The sequence below is a fragment of the Podarcis filfolensis genome (genome assembly GCF_964270895.1).
Source record: "Podarcis filfolensis genome assembly, chromosome: 17".
Lineage (NCBI taxonomy): Eukaryota > Metazoa > Chordata > Lepidosauria > Squamata > Lacertidae > Podarcis > Podarcis filfolensis.
This window is the reverse complement of record NC_139621.1, coordinates 1,068,136-1,090,580: the sequence shown is the minus strand read 5'-3', so window position 1 is coordinate 1,090,580 and position 22,445 is coordinate 1,068,136. Positions and strand designations below refer to the sequence as shown.

The 22,445-nt window shown below is 48.6% G+C and overlaps 2 protein-coding genes across 4 annotated transcripts in view; both read left to right on the top strand.

Annotated features, from left to right (window-relative positions):
- Positions 1-17,533, top strand: part of LOC310752228 (leucine-rich repeat neuronal protein 1-like) — a 29,025-nt gene extending 11,492 nt beyond the window's left edge. The window contains exons 2-3 of one of the 2 annotated variants that reach the window (XM_083592157.1): positions 13,364-13,426; positions 14,605-17,533. In XM_083592157.1, coding sequence (XP_083448283.1) covers positions 14,702-17,209 — 2,508 coding nt within the window. In that variant the 5' untranslated portion in view covers positions 13,364-13,426; positions 14,605-14,701 and the 3' untranslated portion in view covers positions 17,210-17,533. The remainder of the gene's footprint in view (positions 1-13,363; positions 13,427-14,604) is intronic. The other variant, XM_083592156.1, reaches the window with a different exon arrangement.
- Positions 1-22,445, top strand: part of LOC310752274 (uncharacterized protein) — a 311,176-nt gene that overhangs the window by 94,692 nt on the left and 194,039 nt on the right. The gene's annotated exons all lie outside the window — the stretch shown is intronic.

The window sequence follows — 22,445 nt, the reverse complement described above, 5'->3', positions numbered from 1 at the left end:
CTGAACAAAGTGCCCTGGGATCAGTTCTAAAGCTTTGCTGTAGAGAGACTTACAGTGAACCACTCGGTCAGGATTCATATTTGGGCCTGTGGGAAAGAGCAAGTGGGTAAACCAGCAATCCGAAGCCTCACGCACACTAATTGAAATCAGCAGGAGCAAAGGAGTCATTCAAAACCTTACTGAGTAGCAACTACTGTACAAGATTTCCCAATTTTCCAAGGCACTGGGGGACAGCATGGCCAGGGGCTGTGACCACAGTGGAATCACTGTTGCCATGTGGCAAACCTTTAAAAGGCATGTGCAAGTGCTTCTCTGTTCAGCATGTCTGCATTGCCTCCTTTAATTCTAAGTAAAACTGCTGGGGGGGGGACAACAAATACTAAATGAGGCAGCAGTAAAACAGTAAATAAAAAAAACCATTAAACAAAGGACAGATCAAATAAAATAGTCTTCCTCTGACAATTCATCTAGGTGCTAAGAGAACCTTGACATCATACATTTTAAGTACATGGCTACCCCCCCCCAAGAGAATTCTGGGGGCTGTAGTTTGTTATGGGTGCTGTGAATTGTAGCTATGTGAGGGGTAAACCAGTTTCCTCGATTCTTTGAGGGAACCCAGCCACTGTAAGTGTGCTTCAAATGTCTGGTGTGGATGGCTCTGCAGATGATGTTCCAGAAATTTAGGCATGCTAAGAAAAGGCCTTATCTAGAGTCTGCATCTGCTTTTCTCCAGTGGTGAGAGCATTCGGAGCAAGATTTCCAGGGATGGGGCACCTGTGGCCCTCCAGAGATTGATGGACTGTGACACCCATCATCCCTAGCCATTGGCCATGCTGGCTGGGGCTGATGGGAGTTCGACAGCATCTTGAAGGCCACAGGTACCCCATACTTGAATGAAGCAAACAGGCAGGTACTGGATGCGCTAACAGCTCAGCTGTCAAACGCCAGGGTCTTTGCAGCTGGGAACAATTACATGAGACAAGTGGTTGGCAACAAGCATCCTCAGACCAAGGAACATAGAAACATGGGAAGCTGCCTTAGACTGGTTCAGACCATTAGGTCTATCTAAGCTCATTAGTGACTGGTAGCAGCTCTCCAGGGGGTCGTGCAGGGGACAAATGGTGCCCCTTCCCTGTTAGACAAGTGTGGATCTTCACTCACCCCTTCTTCTCTGGTGGCGGGCGCCATTTTGTGGTTTGCTTCAGGTGCCAAAATGCCCTTCTTCATGACAGGGCTGGGGGGCGGTCACCACCATGTTGCCAGCTCTGGCTCTCTGCCACTTGCAATTCCTTGAGTTCCCTCTCTTATACTTGCCCCAAATATCTCTTCTTCAGCATCCATACAGTCCTAGGGGGCGGGGATGTCCTCACATTCAGCTTCCGTGTGGCAGGCAGACTTTGTAAGAAAATAGTCCCAACTTCCCTGTCAGCGGCTTACAATGCGGCTTGCTGGTTAAAAAAAAAATATATAATCCTGCTTCTCCATCACTGCAGTAATCAGATGCAAAGGAGAGTGGAGCATCTATCTCATAATTAGTAAAGTTGCCTTTTTCATTAAAATAAATAAATAAAAGGGCCCTGCTCTTGTATTTGCAGTGATAGCCTGACATGCAGCAGTTTAGCAGGCGGAGAGTTTCTGAGTGCAGAGAGGAAGTGATAGGAAGAACTTAGCTTAAAATGTTCTGCATGTCACATTGATGTTTGAGAAAACTAGAAGGGCGTAAATCAAAACGAAAGCAACCTTGCCTTTGTTAGTTGTGGCTGCGGGTCTAACCCCCTGCTCAACACACATACACACACAGTTTCTCATTGCTGCATGCCCTTACCTGCCAAAATTTAGTCTTCGAGAGCAGTGGGTCCCACTAAGCTAAGGGCTGCAGATCCCCCTGTTTTTAAAGCCAAGCCATGGACCCCCTACTTTTGGGGAAAAAAAGATATCTCTATGGTAGTTTGTGTTATGCAAACAGTGCTATGGACCGCCTGCATGGGTTACACAGACTTCCTGGGGGCTGCAGACCACCAATTGGGAACCACTGAGAATAATCCAGGATTCCTGTTGTGACTTTTTTTTTTGCATGTGACAGGCCAGCACATCTCACAGCGTGCAGATGTGACATCAGCATATTGCACAGAGTGCTCATGTCACACAGCGCAGGTCCCCTCAACTGCAGGGGCAAGTCGGCACACCTGAACAGAAGTCTAGCGTCCTGATCAAGGGAAGTCATAGTACCACTCTCTTCTGCCTTGGTCAGACACATCTGGAGTCCTTTGTCCAGTTTTGGGCATCACAATTTAAGAAGGATGTTGACAAGCTGGAAGGTGTGCAGAGGAGGGAGACCAAGATGATCAAGGATCAAAAAACCCAAGCCTTATGAGGAATAGTTGAAGGAATTGGGTATGTTTAGCCTGGAAAAGAGGAGACTGAGAGGAGATATGATTGTTGTTGTTTAAACGTTTAGTCGTGTCCGACTCTTCGTGACCCCATGGATCAGAGCACGCCAGGCACTCCTGTCTTCCACTGCCTCATGCTGGTTGCTTCGAGAACACTGTCCAACCATCTCGTCCTCTGTCATCCCCTTCTCCTTGTGCCCTCCATCTTTCCCAACATCAGGGTCTTTTCCAAGGAGTCTTCTCTTCTCATGAGGTGGCCAAAGTACTGAAGTCTCAGCTTCAGGATATGTCCTTCCAGTGAGCACTCAGGGCTGATTTCCTTCAGAATGGATAGGTTTGATCTTCTTGCAGTCTGGGCTGCATCAATAGGAGTATAGCATCTAGATCAAGGGAAGTAATAGTGCCACTGTATTCTGCTCTGGTCAGACCTCACCTGGAGTACTGTGTCCAGTTCTGCGCACCACGGTTCAAGAAGGACACTGACAAACTGGAACGTGTCCAGAGGAGGGCAACCAAAATGGTCAAAGGCCTGGAAACCATGCCTTATGAGGAACGGCTAAGGGAGCTGGGCATGTTTAGCCTGGAGAAGAGGAGGTTAAGGGGTGATATGATAGCCATGTTCAAATATATAAAAGGATGTCACACAGAGGAGGGAGAAAGGTTGTTTTCTGCTGCTCCAGAGAAGCGGACACGGAGCAATGGATCCAAACTACAAGAAAGAAGATTCCACCTAAACATTAGGAAGAACTTCCTGACAGTAAGAGCTGTTCGACAGTGGAATTTGCTGCCAAGGAGTGTGGTGGAGTCTCCTTCTTTGGAGGTCTTTAAGCAGAGGCTTGACAACCATATGTCAGGAGTGCTCTGATGGTGTTTCCTGCTTGGCAGGGGGTTGGACTCGATGGCCCTTGTGGTCTCTTCCAACTCTATGATTCTATGATTCTATGATTCTATGATTCAAGAGTCTCCTCCAGCACCATAATTCAAAAGCATCAATTCTTTGGCGATCAGCCTTCTTTATGGTCCAGTGATAGCCATCTTCAAACATCTAATGGGTTTTCACATAAAAAATGGAGAAAGCTTGTTTTCTCCTGCTCTGGAGGCTAGGACTCAAACCAGTGGCTTCAAGCTGCAATAAAGGAGTTTCGGACTAAACATCAGAAAGAACTTTCTGACAGTAAGAGCTATTTGATAGTGGGGGGGCTCTCTTTCCTTGGAGGTTTTACAGCAGAGGTTGGGTGGCCATCTATCATGGATACTTTAGTTGAGATTCCTGCACTGCAGGGGGAGGGACTAGATGACCCCTGGGGGTCGCGTCCAACTCTACAATTCTGTGATTTTGTGAACTAAATTAACAGGATCAGCTGCCTTTGAGAGAGTCCACAGGAAATATATGGTGCCTTTGGAATCATCTAGGCTTCCCCCCCTTTTTTTTTTGCTTTCACAAGTGCCCCTGCAGAGCAGGCCGTGAGACAAACCTTATCCCCTGCTAATGTTTGCCGATCATGCTATTGTTAAAGCCACAGGTGTAGGAATCAGAGAGGCTGGCAAGCCTACTTTAGATCGAAGCCAAAAAATGTCCCTTCCCCTACCAGGCTATGGCAAACGGAGGGACAGTTCAGTCGCATCAGATCCAGGGATTTCCCCTCTTTTGTTTTCCTTCTTTATATCTAAGGCTTGAGCAGCAGCAGGCTGACGCAGCAGGTGATGCTTTTCCTGGTAGGAAGCGGTTGGGCAGGTGCAGCTTGCTCTGCCAAGGCTAGCACAAACTGCAGCTGCCAAAGCTCTTCTGCAGGAGTTGTGCCTGCTCAGCCCAGTCACCACAGGCTATTTTTTCTTATAATGGCAGGCAATTACCAAACAACAAAAGGCAAGCCAAACAGTGGGTTGTCGTGTTGCATCTGCTGCTCAAACTGAGCCTGTGCTTTGTGACCCTTGCAATCTGGACCATTTGTGCAGCCATTAAAAATCTGTGGATCAGAGGCTGTTGAAGGTTACAATTTACAGGCACACTTCCATGCAGGGAACAAATCTGCCATGGAAGTGCCCCAGAAAACCATGCACACACTAGTCCCAAGCCAGAGCGGGGTGTGTATTCACTTCCTATGGGAAATGAGACACAGCATCATTGGAGTGTCCCATGTGCTTCCTCTGTCTTTTCTCAGACTGCAGAAGGCAGACTTTCTTTTCATTGCTGTCAAGAGAATGGAGCCCTTATCGCCATCTCTAAAGGTTAGATTGCTTTAGTGCAGAGATGAGCAACCTGTGGCCCCCCAGATCCTCTTGTACTCTAACTCCCATCGGCCCCAGCAAGCATGACCAATGGTCAGGAATGGTGGAAGCTGTAGTCTAGAAGCCTCTGAAGGGACCCACCAGTTCCTCATCCCTGATCAAGTGCTCTTCCTCTTTCTCTCTTTCTTTCTTTCTTTCTTTCTTTCTTTCTTTCTTTCTTTCTCTCTCTCTCTCTCTCTCTCTCTCTCTCTTTCTTTCTCTTTCTTAACAGGTGTGGCTTAGATATGTGCAACGAGGCAACAGGTGGGTGAACCCATATACCTTGATGCACTTTCACTGTTACGTTTCTGGTCAGGATCGTTTTAGGTGTATGGAGTTTTTTTAAAAAAAAACCCCGATATTTTAATTTGTATTTTTCAGCTATATAGTTTTTGAAAAGCTAAGTATTCATGGCTAAATATGTTATAGTGCAGTTTTGAATTTATTTATTTTTGGCCAAAAATATTGCCTTATTTATTGGTGTAATTTTTGAATCGTATTTGCTTTTTTAAAGTTTTCCTTCTGGTTTTTAACAATACCAAAGTAAAACATACCAGCAGTTGTCTTTTGAAGCTCTTTAGTGCCAACTTGAAAAATCATTTAAAATTTCAGCAAAACTGTTTTTAAAAATTGAATGCTAGGTGAACCTTCCCTTATCTTCATGTCAGTTGCAATTCTGCATGTAGCCCACAGCACTGATTGTGTACCTCTGGAAACCATCAGCCGAGGCACACATTCAAAATCACTTCAATCTGATTAGTCCTCAGACTCACCAGCCTTTGACTTTTCCAGATCGAAGACTGACTTTTAAGTCAAACTTGCAATGTATGACCCACTTTAATTTCTGTAAGATCTTCCTCTGTCTGTCTGTCTGTCTGTCTGTCTCCTCTCTCTTTTCTCTCCCGAAGATTGCCATGGCAGTTCTTGTGTGAACCACTTTAAATCGAGCCTCAATCCAGTTCTGCATCACATTCTACTCAGGGAAAGATGGATAAGTCTAGATCCAGTCCATTTCCAGTACTTCACATTTGTTCATTGATAAATCTTCATCCCCTTTTTGTATCAATCTTCTCTTTTAAAGAAATATGTTCCCCAAAACTGTATTTAAATGTATGCTTTCTCACAAAATACACATTACTAAATGTATTTTATCGTAAAACATAGACTTATATATGCTTTAAAAAAAACTTTTATTTGCTTTTTGAGCCAAGAACTACATCACAAAATTTGGAGAAGAGCAGTGTCTGAAATATATCTTCATACTGATCACACATTAGTCCAGAACATGTGGATCAGATCAGTCTGCAAATTGGCAGAAGTCAAAATTCCTCCAGCCTTCGTCATTCTACCTGTTAAACACCAGTGGCCATATTCACAAGCAGTGTACTTAAACAGAGGTGTAAAAGGGATGTCAAACTCAAAAAGTGGTTTGAGTGCCAAAATTCATCATTCATGAGATGCCATTACAGTGGTACCTCGAGATGTGAACAGGATCCATTCCGGAGCCCTGTTCGCATCCAAAAGCAAACGTAACTAATGATGGCACGTCTGCGCACGCGCGCGTTGCTTTTCGCCACTTCTGCACATGCGCGTGACGTCATTTTGAGTGTCTGCGCATGCGCGAGCAGCAAAACCCGGAAGTAATGCGCTCCGTTACTTCCGGGTTGCCGCGGAGCGCAACTCAAATGTGCTCAACATGAAGCATATTCAACCCGAGGTATGACTGTACTACAAAAATGTCACTTTTTGTGATTGCAAAGCCAAATTATTAAGTCTACCTCAACCTGATACAGTGGTACCTCAGTTTAAGAACGGTCCAGTTTAAGAACGATTCGGTTTACAAACTCCGCAAAATCGGAAATCGTGTCCCGGTTTGCGAACTTTACCTCAAACTAAGAACAGAAGCTGAATGGTGGAAAGGCACCGGCAGCGGGATGCCTCATTAGGGAAAGCATGCCTTGGTTTAAGAACAGTTTTGGTTTAAGAACGGACTTCAGGAATGAATTAAGTTCATAAACCGAGGTACCACTGTACAAAAAATGCAGGGCATGGGGGAGGGATGTTAGTTGTTTCTGCAGCTGAGGCAACTTGCCTGTTCTCAAAGCACTTGAATGTGAAATAAAGAATATGTTCTGTGTACACACCTTTGACCATGCTGAGTGCTGGGCACAGGCAATGTGGCTTGCAAGGAGTCAGACTATTAGGCCACGTAGCCCAGAACTAGTTGCCCCAAGAGCATTCCACCAACTAAAAGTCATCTTTAAAACAGCATGCAAGCCCATCACACAAACCCACACAATATCCATGAGAGCAGAAGGACCAAACCGTCGTAGGACAGGAAGCCACAACGATGTTCCAGGAATCACGTGTATAGTCAAAACTCATTGGGTTAAATGGCAGGCAGGAATGCCAAAGGCATTTTTCCTGGAACTCCACCTCCTTTCCATATTATTATTATTATTATTATTATTATTATTATTATTATTTATTATTATTATTATTTGCCACATGTGTTAAGCTGAATGTGCACAAGTTAAATGCGTAAGTTGTGAGCTTACTGTAACTGGCAAGAGTCAGATCCTGTGGTTTACAAAGGGGCTTTTGGCTTCCATGAAGGTGGCTCTGTGCAATGTGTGTGGAACGCACATTTGCAACCCTGAAAGAGCTGGATCTCCCCACCTTGTGACTCAGGGGCAGCCAACAGGGTCCCATCCAGATATTTGTGCTGGACTACAGCTCCCATCATCTCTGTTCCCTTGGCCATGCTGCCTGGGGCTGGTGGGAGTTGTGGTCCATCTGGGGGGCACCCCATTAGCAGCCTGTGTAGAGTCCCAAGGGGGAGTACTTCTGCCCATGGAATGCCAGAGCAGAACTCATGGGAATTTCAACATTGCACAGCACTACACTTTCCCTAAATAGATCTCCCTTAAAAAAATTAAAAACCTTTTTTTTAAAAGCTGCTTTTCTTTAGTGACCAGCCACAAAGCAATGTTCTCCAGCAAAGCTGACAGCTCTGAACAAGAGAGCCGGGGACAAGAAGGGATGTGAGGTCAGGATTAAGAGCATCAGTGGCAGAGGGGGAAACATGCCTTCATCACAGGCCTTGTCAGCGACTGCAAGCAGCCATCCTGAACAGATGTACCGCCCCGCCCTGCACCTTGCCACTGCCACAGTTCGAACAAGGGAAGCACCCAGGTGAGGACACAGGGCCAGGATCTGTGTGCCATGCCTGTTCTGAGTCACTGACAACTTCCTTCTGCTGTTTTCCAGTGCTGCTCACCCTTAATGCAAGTCCTCTTAAAGTCACAGTCCTAGTCACAAATTCTGCTCTCCACCTCCCCCCGCCCCCGCCCCGTCCGCCACTTCTCTCTCTCTCCTCTCTCTCTCTTGACACATCTCTATTTTTAGCTTCCCCTTCACGGCAGCATTTGGCTGCTGTTGCTGCTCTCGGCCCTCGTGCAAATGAGCTCACGCTCTGCCTCACATGCCTCAATCGCAGTACCTTCCAGGCCTGGCGCCAGTTCTGCGGCTGCAGGGGAGAGGGGGGCAGGAGGGGCAGGGAATGAGGAGCCTCAAAAATCCCCCAGCTTCTGCTGGCCCTCTGCTTAGTGGTACACCTTGTGGAAGGCACCTGTGTGGCACAGTGGCTTGGTCATTGGGCTAGGACTGAGGAGACTTTGGGGGCCTCAAAGCCTGATGGCTGGACTTGGACCAGTCACTGGAGTCCGCTATTGAGCACAAGGCTAAAATTGGCTCTGCAATGCCATACCCTCCAACATTTCCCCAACGAAAATACTATTAAAGTGTTGTTGTTGTTGTTGTCGTTGTTGTTGTCATGATCATCATCATCATGCCCCCACCCTTCTGACGGGGTTTCCCCAGCCACTCTGAGCAGCTTCCAGCATATATGAAACCATAACAAAACATTAAACATTAAAAAGCTTCCTAGCCAGGGCTGCTTTCAAATGTCTTCTAAAAGTTGTCTAGTTACTCCTCTCCTTAACTCAGGGGTCGTGTAACTCCATACCCTCCAACATGTCTCTGGTGAAAATAGGAATGTCCTAAGGAAAGGGGGACATTCCAAGATCAAATCAGGAACCAGGATGGCTTCTGTAAATCTGGGACTGTCTCTGGGAAATAAAGGAGGGTCTGCAATGTTTCTGAATGCCAGCTGCTGGAACCTCAGGAGAGAGGGGAGGGCTCTTGTGCGTGGGTCTTGCTTGGAGGTCTCCCTGTAAGCATCTGGGAGGACACTGGGAGAACAGCTGCTGGACTAGAAGAGCCATTGGCCTGATCCAGATGGTTCTTCTCATGTTCATTCATCCTGATTTGCTTGCAGAAAGGTTACCTGGTGGCTAGACAGTGTATGGCATTTATTGAGCAGTAGTTCTGATTCATGACCATGAGCATCCATCTTGCCATCCTAAGAGGGAGAGAGAAGCCTGAGATTGGCCAGAGGCACCCAACTCTGCTCAGTCCTTGCCCCATCTTCCTATTGTGCTTGTAGTCCAGTCATCCAAGGGGAATATGGGCAGGAGACGGCATTGCTGTGCCCTTCAGAGCAGACAACAAGCTGATTGTGGGTGGGGAGATTCAAGGGACTGCATTCAGGCTGCAATATCCCTCAGGCAGAATCCATCGCTTTGGTTGCTCCTGTACCACCTTCAAGGATTGCAAAGGAGAGTGAATATAAACAGGCGTCTCCTATCCTAGTGGTGCCAAGATGGGAAAAATCACACCTGGTGAAGTTCTCTCTTCTATGCAACCCTCAAGACAGAGGTGGCTAACTTGCGGCACTCAGCGCCCCTCCCAGCAGAGCCAGGAGCCAGGACTGATGGGCACCCGACTGAACTTAGATGGACAAAAGCTCTCTCATGGGGTCTGAATTTGGCAATCCATCATCCTTCCTGCTGGGATATGACTTACTGCTCCCAGCATCCTAAACCCATGCTTCTACTTTGCTCTCTCCTCCTGCCCTCCACAAATCCTGCCCTGCTCCTCACATATCGCACCAAGTGCCCTGATCCACAGGGTCATGTCTTCCCATCTTCTGTCCCCCGACTCTCTCTCCCCCCATGCCCCCGCCCAGAGATCTGCAAGGCTTGTCAGGCTCCAGCTGTTCCACACAGTGGTTTATCTAGGTCACCAATTACCCAACAGGCCCTCTTGCTGCCAGCACCACTGTCTAGAAAATCCCATCCTGCACAGATGGGACAGATCAACAGCACCCAGGGTTCAGGAGCCGGTCACTGGTTTTTGCTCCCAGGGACGAGGAGGGGAAGCTTGGGAGAATACAGCTCACCCCCTCAAGCCCCCAACGCAGGAACAGAAGCGCCAGCATCTACACCAGCTGTTTTCCTTGGGATTAGTCCCAGAACAACCCAAGAAAAGCTAGTATAATCTGCATCTCATCTGCTGCATTGGCACTGATCAGGGTACCAAACCAGGTTTATTTCATGGCCATAACTGCTTCTTCATAGATGTATTATGCTCACCTATGACATTTTTCATCTCCATAGACCTCCCAGGGAAAATGGTTCTGCCCTCAAATTTGCCACATATAATGACATGATGGTTGGGAATTTACAAACAGTTCCATTCCTGGAGAAGTGCTCCAGCCAGATGGGCGGGGTAGAAATAAATTATTATTATTATTATTATTATTATTATTATTATTATTATTATTAACCTGCAAGTAAATTTGCTCACAAACAAGCACACTAATCAGCCATTTCAAGCAATGTGCTGGTGTACCTACCCATGCACAGATTGCCCCTCAAATTAAGCATTTGAGGCTGCCACTGCAGACTGTAGGTGAGAGACATTCCAGGTATATTTCATTTGCTCGTTTGTTTAAGCTGCAAGCATTTCTGCTGCACTCTTCAATCTTAAAAGAGATCCCAGAGCAGGCAAACAATAAAAAAGCAACAAATGATCACACTAAAACTACGATACATTTCAAAACATCTAAAAGGCTTACAAATAAAATTCCCTGGACAACAGAATAAGATTTTTACAGAAGCCATTTCACACCAAAAAGATTGGACAAACTCTTCCTAGCTGGCACTATTTAAAAACTTTTTACACCCACTGACTGTCAGTAAAACAGGATTTACTATCTATCGCTACTCCTGTCTCTGAGAGGTGAGAGATTCCAGGGCTTCCAGGAGCTTCCCCAGAGTTTGTGTTTCTTTTGGAATGAGGAACAGCGGAGACTATAGTGTCTTTAGGATATATGGTTTATTTACACATATATCCAATCTGAGCCTACGGTGGAGGAGTTTGCAGCATTAAACCCCCCAAAAGGGTCTTGCTTCTCCCAGAGCTGCAGCCTTGGCTTCAAACAGAAATCAGGCATAGCTCTGTCTCCCAGCTGCCCAGTTGGCAGCCTGCTAGCGTCTACTTCAAACACACCTGAGCTCCCAGCTCTGGCCTTTGATTCTCTAACTACCAGCGAGTTGAGGGAAGGAGGTCCAATCAACTGGCACAGAGCCATTTCCTTTGTTACCTTAATGGCCCATACTTAGAGGGCCCTTACCAAGAGAATTGTCTGGCTGTTTCAGCAATTTGAATTAGATTTTAACACTTGCTGTATCCAGGAATTAGAAGAGTCTCTGCATACAGCCTTTCCCACCCCCACCAACTCATAACACTGTGTTAATTTCTGAGCCTGACTCAGGCATAAGAGGTGATACTGTTCATCTTGCTAGCTAGGAACCTTTTGGATACCCCAGAGGCTGCATCTTTCACTCTCTGCCTTTTCCTTATCCCTTCTACAGTACTTTCTGCTTCTGAAGAGCTCTCCATCCATTTCCATCAACTCTGATGGACCCCTGTCTCACAAAATAAGGACCTGGCATTAAACTTCCTTTCTGAAGCCCATCAGCTGACCACACCAGTCTCTGACCTTCCACTTCAAAGTCCAATCAGGTCCCTGTTCCTTGAGAAGACTTGATCCTTTTCTTCCTCCAATTAAGGACTGGTTCTTTGGATACAATCTAGGGCTCTTTGGAAGAGCGTCCCTTTGTTAATCTGCTATTTATGCAAACAAATCAGAAGCACCCAGCCCAAAAGAATCCTGGCAGCTGTAGTTTACACCCCTTGCAGAACTACAGTTCCCAGCACCCTTAACAAACTACAGTTCCCATAATTCTTTGGGAGGAGAGAATGTGCTTTAAATGTATGGCATGTACCTGGCCTGGATTCTGGTACCTTTTAAGGGTGGTAAAGCAGAGGACATTTCAGTAGGTGCAACTTGTTATGGGTGGGAGAGAGAGGGGAGAGAGGGAGGGGAGGGAGAGAGAGAGAGAGAGAGAGAGAGAGAGAGAGAGAGAGAGAGAGAGAGAAGCTGCACTTGCTAAAATTCCATCTTATTAGAGACCCCCTTCCTTTTTTTGCATCCGGTCATCCGGCTTATAGAGACAAGAATTTACCTGCTTTGGGCCAGATCAAATTCCTCTTAAATGGAAGAGACAACCGTGTAAGCAGGAGTGTGACTTTGTTATCAAGCAGCAAAGCTCTTAAGGATTTTCTTAAGTATGAATGTGATTGATTGCAGCAGTGACAATGTGCTTCAGCAATGCACTTGGGGTGTATAAACACATAATTCATCTCAGATTTGATCTCTGATTGATGTATAGAGTTACAGATACATTTCTACAGATACATTCCTTGCACACTTTTGACTTTGGCATTCATTACTTTTTAGCCTATGGCCAAGACAAATAAAAAAAAAGAGACGGGGGTGGGGAATGTGCTTGGAGCAGACACAGCTGAACTGCAGCAAACCAGGAGTTGCCGCCAGCGACACACCGCAGAAAAGTTGGTTTGAAATTCAGATCCCTTTCCCAACAAAGGGCACATATTGCACACCAAAAGAGGAATTCTCCCAGACAGACCTCTTAAACCTTTTAAGAGTGGTGGAGGAGAGGACCAGAAATGTTGCTGCCCTGGACATGCTCACTTTGAACTGCAACGGAGGAGAGTTGGTTGCACCATGAGAACACCGTGGAAGCCCCTCCCTCTGCTGCTGACCTCTCTCCATCTTTTCCCAACTGACACCAACTTGGACCTTCTCATGGCTGTGACATTGCAATGCCTTAGCCAATGGCTTGTATAGTCTGTGTTTTCATCAGGTCTTGCCCTTTTGTGACCATTTTTGCAAAAGTGCCGTGTGCACAGATGTTGTTGTTAGCTCCTAAAATTCCATTTACTTAGAAAACCTGAGTTAAGAAATGGAATATAGACTTTTGGGCTCAGAATGGGATCTTGTGTAGAGAGCAGCAGGAAGTTCTTTACGGATATTTGCACACATTTTCTTACTCTGATTTATTCTGTTCTAAAATAGTGATGATCGGAGAAGAGTTGAGAAATAGTTATGTGAAAAAGTCAAGGTGGGGCAAGAGACAGGGAAGGGGAGAGCTGCAAGGAGCAGCACAGGGCACGGGCTGCTTATGTCCTGACCACGGCTAAATTTCTACTTGTGATTTCCAGACCAGATGTTGCTCACATTGTCCACTACAGTACTGAGAACTAGAAACGTACTCTTAAAAAGAGACAGAGGGTGTGTTCACATTACTCCTTTAGAGCACAGTGAAGTTGTTGCGGTGGGGTTTTTTTTTGTTTTTTTGCCATTTCACTGCTCTCCCCACACCCAGCTGTTCACATTCTTGTGCTTCATTTTCTTCTGTTTGTGTGCACTCCAGGGGGCACTGGCTGCCTTTACTCTGTGAAGAGGGGTTCACACCTGGTCTAGAGATGAGCTAAAGGTAAAGGTAAAGGGACCCCTGACCATTAGGTCCAGCCGTGACCGACTCGGGGGTTGCGGCATTCATCTTGCTTTACTGGCCGAGGGAGCCGGCGTACAGCTTCTGGGTCATGTGGCCAGCATGACTAAGCCGCTTCTGGTGAACCAGAGCAGCGCACAGAAACACTGTTTACGTTCCCACCACAGTGGTACCTATTTATCTACCTGCACTTTGACATGCTTTCAAGCTGCTAGGTTGGCAGGAGCAGGGACCGAGCAAGGGGAGCTTACCCTGTCGCGGGGATTAGAACCGCCGACCTTCTGATCAGCAAGCCCTAGGCTCTGTGGTTTAACCCACAGCGCCACCCGCATCCCTCGAGATGATGAGCTAGGAATGGCTTAATGTCTCCAGAAGCACATGGGGGCAGCATTCCATGGAGCAAGCTGAAAAGCTGGCGTGGACAGAAGGTTTGCCATGGTGCTACCTTGAATTCCTCCACCAGCACTGGAAACACAGGGAATTCACAGTCAACAGGAAGCAGAATACAGCCAGAGACAGGAGGCTAGATTTGAACTCAGAATACATGCCTGCTCTGAGAAACCCCACTTTCATATCTGTCTAACCCAGTGTTTCCCACAGTGGGCAATACCACCCCCTTGGGGGGGGCGCTGGAATGACCCAGGAGTGGTAACAAAAAAAATTTTTTCCTTCCAGTAGCACCTTAAAGACCAACTAAGTTAGTTCTTGGTATGAGCTTTCGTGTGCATGCACACTTCTTCAACTACTACCAGGAATGGTAGTAGCCTTGGGTGCAAATGGAGGACATTGAATAAGGGGGCAGTGGAAGCATACAGTAAGAAGAGAGGAGAAGAAATTTTTTAAAAACAGTTTGTACATGTTTCATCTGTTGTGGTCAGCAGGACAGCAACAGTGCCTCCCTGGATCTGGCAGTCAGGCTAGAGACAAGGGCTTTTCCCTTTCCAGCTTCACCCAGGCCTGGAAAGTGGGAAGTGTTGTAGAGCATAGGTGGCAATATAAACACATAAAAGATCACAAATTTGTCACTGCATCTTTCTGTTTGCTTGCTTAAAGAAGGTAGATTTTCGGGGGGGGGAGTATTTTTTTTTCTGTAAAGGGGGTGGTAGGCCAAATAAGTATGGAAACCTCTGGTCCAACTCATTCTCTCTTTTGCCTTCCAGAGATGAGCTTGCTCCATGGACTGCCCTAGAGCTCACATCTGACAGATCAAGATTTTCTCCCCAGCCTCGCCAAGGGTGCCTGTCTGGGGAGGACACAATGCCCTCCTTCCCGCTCTGCGCTCTGCTGGTGCTGCTCCTGCCAGGATTGCTGCCTGCCACTCTCACCTGCCCGCCACAGTGTGTCTGCGAGACTCGCCCATGGTTCACGCCACAGTCTGTCTACCACGAGGCCCGTACAGTGGACTGCAATGACCTGCTGCTGACCCAAGTGCCAGGGAATCTCTCTTCAGACACCCAGGTTCTCCTGCTGCAGAGCAACAAGATATCCAGGGTCAGCGGGGAGCTGCAGCACTTGCTCAACCTGACCGAGCTTGACCTCTCGCAGAACCACTTCTCCAGAATCAGCGATACTGGGTTAGCTAACCTCTCGCACCTCATTACGCTTTACTTGGAGGAGAACCAGGTGGAGGAGCTACCTGACCACTGTTTGCATGACCTCACGTCACTTGAGGAACTTTACATAAACCACAACCACATCTCTTCCATCGAGCCGTTGGCCTTTGCTGGTTTGAGCAGCCTACTTCGGCTGCATCTCAATGCCAATCATCTCCGTGCCATTAACCACCGCTGGTTCCTCCCTCTCCCCAATTTGGAGATCCTGATGATTGGAGAGAACCCCATCTCGCAGCTAGAAGGGGGCAGCTTCCAGCCACTGGGACGGCTTCACAGCCTCGTCTTGGCTGGGATGGAGCTAAGCGAAGTACCTGCTGATGCTTTCCGAGGGCTGGATTACCTGGAAAGTTTGTCCTTCTATGACAACCATCTTCCACATGTTCCCACCAAGGCACTGAAGGGCCTTCCTCTCCTGAAGTTCCTGGATCTCAACAAGAACCCCATCGCAGAAGTTCGGACAGGGGACTTCAAGGACATGCTGCACTTGGAGGAGCTGAGCCTCAACAGCATGGAGGATCTGACCGGCATCCACAAAGACGCTTTTGAGAATCTCCCGGAGTTGGCAAAGCTCGAGCTGTGCAACAACCCACGTCTCTCCTACTTGCATCCTGGAGCCTTCCGGGAGGTGCCAGCTCTTCGCACCCTTCTGGCCAGCAATGCAGCCCTCAGCCTCTTCCCTCTAGGCCTGACAGGGGCCTTGCCAGCTTTGGCAGAGCTCAGTCTCTATGGAAACCCACTACGCTGTGATTGCCCAGAAGCCTGGCAGCCGTTGGCCATGGGACATGTCCGGTTAATTGAGTCCCAAACCACGCTCTGCACCCTGCCCTTGGAAGCCGCTGGGCAACAGCTCCAAGAAGAGCTGAAAGGTGTCATGGGAGGATCATGCCTGCCAGAAATCTCCTCCAAGGCTCTCTCCGAGAGGCTGGAGGTATCGGCCGGCTCAACAACAGCTCTGGATTGCCCAGCCAGCTCGGAGCCACCACCGCAGTTCCACTGGATAACGCCATCGGGGGGGAAAGTGACCACAGGGTCAGGGAGGCTCCATCTGAGGGTAGGGGGAACTCTAGAGATCAGTGCCACCAGCCTGGCAGACTCAGGAGTCTACACTTGTGTGGCGTGGAATGGGCTGGGCTCTACCAGCCGCAGTGTGGTCCTTGCTGTGACGGAAGACAGACCCACTGCCCCCATCAGGCTGCTTGTCCTTGCTAAGAAGGTTCAGTCACATTTTGTGGTGGTGGAGTGGACGACATCCTTTGCAGAGGGGAGAAAGAGTGAGAGGAGTGATGAGTCCTCCACAGCCCACCCACCTCCTCCACTGCTGCCGTGGTCGTCAGCTACCATGCGAATCCATAATCCCCACCTGAGCTACACAGCACGAGTCCCTGTGGGCATCAAGGAGTTCAACCTCACGCACCTACAGCCAGCCACCCGCTATGAGATTTGCCTTACTGTTGTGTCCTCTGTTCCCAGGTCCTCGGCAGCTGCTGGTTACGCAGATGTCCCCCCATCCTTGGTGACCTCCACCAGCTCTTTGGAAGCTGCCTTAGCAACCCCACGTGCTTCCGCAGCTTCTCTGGATTCCTGGGCAACCCAAGAAGGGTCTTCCCCCTCGTCTGTGGGTCATCTGACAACCACAGTTTCTTTGGCAGTTTCCAAGGGCTCCTCGGCGCCCCCAACAAGCCCCTTGCCAACCTCTGCCATGACTCCGCCTCTTCTGCAGCTGCCCCACACCCAGCGCTCCTGCCTCAATGTCACCACCAAGGAGGCCTCGCTCGCAGTGGAACTGATGGGAGGTTGGGCTGGAGGAGCAGCCTTGGCTGCCGTCACCGGCTCCTTGCTGGCCGCCCTGAGCGCAGTGCTGCTGCTTCTCTGTGCCTCGCAGCGACTCAAGGAGAAAGGCTGCCGTCATTCGCTCAAGAAGTACATGCAGCATGCGGCGGCCATCCCGCTCAACGAGGTCTACCCGCCCCTCATCAGTTTGTGGGATGCGGAGGGGGACCCGCCCCTGCCCATGGCACCGCTGGTGCAACTGGCTCCGCCCATGTCAGCTCCGCCCCCTCCTCCAGCCACAGGAGGGGGGCACCCTCTCCTGCTGCCCCCTCCACCAGGCCAGATTGACACGTCCAAGACCTACCTGTGGCAACAGCCATGAGGGAAACAGGCGGCAGGTGGGCACACACATCTCTGCCTCCTGCTCCTGGTGGGAGAACTCCCTTCCCCATGGATTTTAGGGTATGGGGCTTCCCAATCCATGCCCTTTCCTCCCACTTTTCTTCCTTGCGCACCCACCTTTGCATACACCGCCTCTAGAGAGCACCAGGAAGCTGGATGTTTATTCTTTAGTCAAGGTCTCACTGTGTAGTCGTAGCCAAATAAGGAGGGGAGCGTGACAGGTGGATGACAGAGCAACTGGGACAGTGTAGCCCCTGGGGGGCAAGGGGGGAGAGATGAGTTTTTGAATAAAGCTGTGGCATTAGAGAACACAGAGAGTGTTTGGGTGTGTTGGTTGGAAAGGAAGCCAACACAGAACATCCCTGTGCAAGCTGTGAAATGCATCCATCTTACCCAAAGTAAAAAATAAGTTGCTTTTAGAAACTAAGGTTGAGATGCTTCCCTCTTGTGGGCATTTGGGGATTAACAGGCCAGTTTCTCCTCCTGGGCTGGACTGCAGCTTCAGTTTCAGACGGGAGAGAGGAGGAGAGAGACCTGTCCTGATCAAGGCATCCATGGCCTTTAGAGACCCTAAGCACTGGGGGAGGGGTATGGTGCCCCCAAATTCATGATGCAAAATAAAAACAATACTAATCCCCTAAAATATATTTTTGTTTTTCAAAATGACACAAAACTTACACATATGCCGAAATGCACAAGCATATAGGTCCATGCAACCTCATCATTGTGATCTACTGTAGCAGGACACCCCCTGGTTTAGGTGGGTGTTAGGAAGAGAGCAGGAAAATGGGGGGAGGCTGCCTAGGAGAGTGTAAAGAAGCCTAACAAAGTTCTGAGTTTTCACATGTTTTTTTAAAAATATCAAATGTCATTTTATTTTTAAAAAATCTCATTTGTGTGTGTGGAGAGGGGGAGTTTGGTACCCCTGCTTTTCTGATGCCCTAAACACATGCTTAGTCTGCCTGTTGGATAATCCAACATTGCGTTAACAGCAATCCCATGCTCTGGCCTGTATGTCCTCTGTTCTGATCTCAGGCATACAAGGACAGATGGTACTTACCTGAGTGGCAAAAAAAAGGCACTTTGCTGAAAGGGCATTACTTCTCATGTCCCAGGACTAGGAGCCATGGCATTAAAAACTGGTTTTGCGGTTTGAGCCCTGAATCTTGTGAGCTTTCTCCATGCTGTTTTCCACTGGCTGGCTTCTGGCTAGCCTCAGCCAAGCCCCATAGACTCTCTTTGTCGGAAGGTGATGAGTCAGCCGGACCTGACCATCTTTTACCATTGAGAGTTCACTGAGCTTCCTCAGAAGACAGCTGACAGTTGCTGAGTGCTAATCCCGTGGCCCCATCGTCATCATCCTTGACCAATTGAAGATGACTCTCACACCAAATCCAGGTTACAGAAAAGGTTGGAATCGTAGAATGGTAGAGTTGGAAGGGGCCATGTGACTCATCTAGTCCAACCCCTGCAATGCAGGAATCTTTTGCCCAGTGTGGGGCTCAAACACACGACCCCGAGATTAAAAGTCTCATGCTCCACTCACAAAACATTATGGCAGAAGCAGGAGAAACAGGAATGGCCACCCCAGGGGTTCACATTATGCATAGTTTCAGAGGGGAACATGCATTTTCTGCTGCAACAGTGTGGCCATGCTGTCTCAGTACACACCTTCTGCTCTTCAGGAACACCAGAATGCAGAGTGCTGTAATATGGCCATTGATAGGATATTGCGCTTGCAGCACTGAAGCCTCTGTTTGGCTCAGCTAGTCCACTGGCACACAACATCACAATCCTGACAGCAATGCTGACATGGTTTGCAGGCCAAACCCTGAGAGGTAATGGGAAATTGTCACTTCGAATGCAAATAAAAAAATATTGTACAGGAAGAACCTTGGAGGGCAGGCTGAGTGGTAGAAAAGTATAGGACAGGGAGCCAAGGGGCAAGACAGCTAAAGAAAGGGTCAAATGCAAGCAATGGAATAAGAACGAATAACCTGGAAAAAGGATAGGCTGAGGACAAGACTTGAGGCAAGGAAAGGGACTAATGAGAGAGGGGCTTCAGGTGATGAAATCTCTAAATTCTTAAGATCAGCTTGCCTTCGGGGGGTAGAAGGATACAGAAGGTACCAAGGAGTAGGGCTGCCATACATCTGGATTTCCCCGGACATTACCAGAATTTCAAAGGCAGAACTGACATCCATGTGGGAATGTTAAGGAAAAGGAAAGGATATATTGAATAAGTATTATCCTTCCTTCACTCACACCAGTGAAGGAGTGAGTGATGTAGCAGAGCAGATTCCCCTTAATATAGCAGGGGAATATAGTAGGAAGCTGGTCTGCAGATTTGTTTGAATCTCTTTAGCTGAGTAATCCAATTTGGCTTGTCCAGATGGATTATTCCTGGTGTCCCTTTTGATCCCTCTTAAAAGAATAAAGACAAAAGAGTCTTTCCTTAAAAGTAACAAGAAGTTTACTCACATTTCAGTTCACGATTTGATCCCTGAAAGGCAGGCTTTACTTAGTAGTTACATAACAAACTGAGTTCATTTCACATGGAGATTGAGCTCATGGGTTGCTGGCTAAGAACCAGCAGACAGCAAAATTACATTAAGAGAACAAAATGGCAGCAAGAGATCAGCACGAGAGAGAGATGAAGAGAGAGAAAATGGCTGCATGACTCGGCTCCTTTATGGAGTCAGCCAGGGCCACACCCATCTCCCAGGTCACATGCAGGGGAGGATGCTCCAGACCAGCAGAACAGGAAGTTACACTGACTGGAGTAGCAGCCAACTACCTGTGCCCACTGGGGAAATAAAGAATGTTGTACAGTACTTGACTGTTCCAATGGATTACATCCCACAATCCAGGCAGCACTTTCCCTGATTTTATGCAAGTCAAGTGAAAAATCGTGGTCTTTTGCAAAAGCTCAGCAACTTGCTTGTCCTAGTTTTTACATTTTGAAATATGGCAACCCTACCAAGGAGGAGGAAGTCTAAAAGAAACAGGAAGTGGGGCAGAGTAGGAAGTGGGCTGAAAAACCTGGTGAAGACATGGGACTGAAGGTGTGCCAAGTCCAAGGGGCCGAGGTGCCTTTGGCCACCTCAGTGTTGGGGGGCGCTGCAGAAACTGGTGCAGCCTAGCAGAAGGCTGCACTGACCTGTGCGGTGTCGAGAGACATGCGTGATGTCATGCACATGCAACGCACGCTGGGGCCCCTCAATTTTGGGGGCAATGGGGTGCTTCTGAGCCAAGGAGAAAGAAGATTGTGGTGCAGTCACACTCATGGCCCAGGAGAGGAGGAGCTATGTCCTGTGGCCAGGAAGGAAATCTCCAGACAAAGGAGGAGATTTTGGGGGCTGGGTAATTGTGGACCAAAGACAGAAGGGAGAGTCATACCCTGTCACCTGTGTGAGGCAGAAATGGGGCACCTGTGGCCCTCTAGGTGTTGTCCCAACTCCCATGATTCGCTGACCATTGACTATGCTGCTTGGGGCTGGTGGGGGCTGGAGCCCAGCAGCATCTGAAAGGGCCACATGCCCCCCTTGCCACCATCCCTGCTATAAGAGCTGCTGGGCAGGGATTGAACTCTGCCGGTTCTGTTCTCAGCTGCCACTGCAGGAATGTGACCTGGCAGCCCCATAGAGGATGAGGATCAAACTCAGAAGGTGGGTGGGGGCAGGCAGGATGAATTTCACAGTGTGGTCTGGATTAATGAGCCAAATTCCTTTTCCAGTAGAAGCTGTGTGTTCTGTGGCAGGAGGGCCAGCAAGAGGTCCTGGGGGCTGAACATGGTGCTCACTTTCCAGAGAGAAATGCCAATGCTATTGAGCCCGTCAGAAAGTGGAATGCTCTGCTTGTCTGCTGATAGCAAATGTAGCAGAAATGGAGGCACCCTTAGCGGGGGGGAGGGAGAAAAGTGGGTGCAACCAAAGGCAAAAATGAACAGGGCAACAGATGCGGCTTTTACCTTTGTATAGTCAGCCGTGTTCCACCCCATACGTTTAGCACATGGCTTACCCAAGGAATCCTGGGAGCTGTAGTTTGCTAAGGGTTCTGGGTATTGCAGCTCCATGCAGAGTAAACTACAGTTCCCATGATTCTTTGGAGGAAGCCAGGCACTTCAAATGTATCTTGCAGAAGTTGGAGGCTTGTACAGCAACCCCAACTGCCCAGCCCCATGGATCCATCCAGACAAATGAGAGGCATGATGTGAGTCCAAGCACACATTCCAAGCCAGCCCCAAGCACTCCTGTTGGACAGTGAGTGGGGCCAGTGAGGGACAGCATGGCCTACGGAGCAGGTGTGCACTGGCCAGAGTCAAGGGTCAAAGAAAGCCCCATGGGCAGAATGGCCGTATTTGGCTCAAGGCTGAAGGTTCCCCACCTCAACCTAAAGCCACCTCCTGAGTGGATGGCAGCTGGGTCATCCAGAGGCCAGGGCACCTGACGTTCAAAAATACGGGTGACTGGAAGTGTTACATTCACAGTGGGCACAGGTGTTGGTGTGGCACAGGCCATGGTAGAGAAGGAGGGTTTTTTCTGATGAGGGCTCCTTTCTCTTTGCAGAGACGCTGTTTGTGGGTTCATGCCAAGTGGCTGAAGCTGGTGGGAGGGAGCCACAGCTGCAAAGAGAAGGGCCACCCCTTTTCCTCTGCCTTTTTCACCATCTCCTTTTCCATCCAGTGGTTCCATCCGGGACAGAGGCAAGTCACTCATGAAAGATGTCTGAACTTGTAGCTGGAGTCTCCTTGCAAGTAATCCCTAAGCAGCCAATGAGATGTCATCTCAGGAAGCCCCCCCCCCCCCCGTGTTATTTATCATCACTCCAGCAGCCGCTACAAGCTGCCCAAGGGAGGAGGCCAAGGGAGGAGGCCAGCAGTGGTCAGCAGCCATGGAGAGACCTTGGAGAGCCCCCAGGAGAGCCCCAGAGAACCCTCACAGCCACTGCTGCTCAAGACAAGCGCTAGTGCTGGCAGGGGAAATAGGAACGTTACAGGGTCAGATCAGAAGCCAGGGTGGCTTTCATAATTCTGGGACTGTCCCTGGGAAATAGGGAGACCTGAAGGGTATGCAATGAGATTTGAATGAGCCTCTTCCCCACAGTGCTACACCACCTCTCTGAAGATCTCCTTCACTGAAGATTTTAGATAGAGTAGACTGTGGAGCTGGGGGTGGCCAGGGGGTGGTGTGCTGGAATGAAGGAGAGCCCCAGGA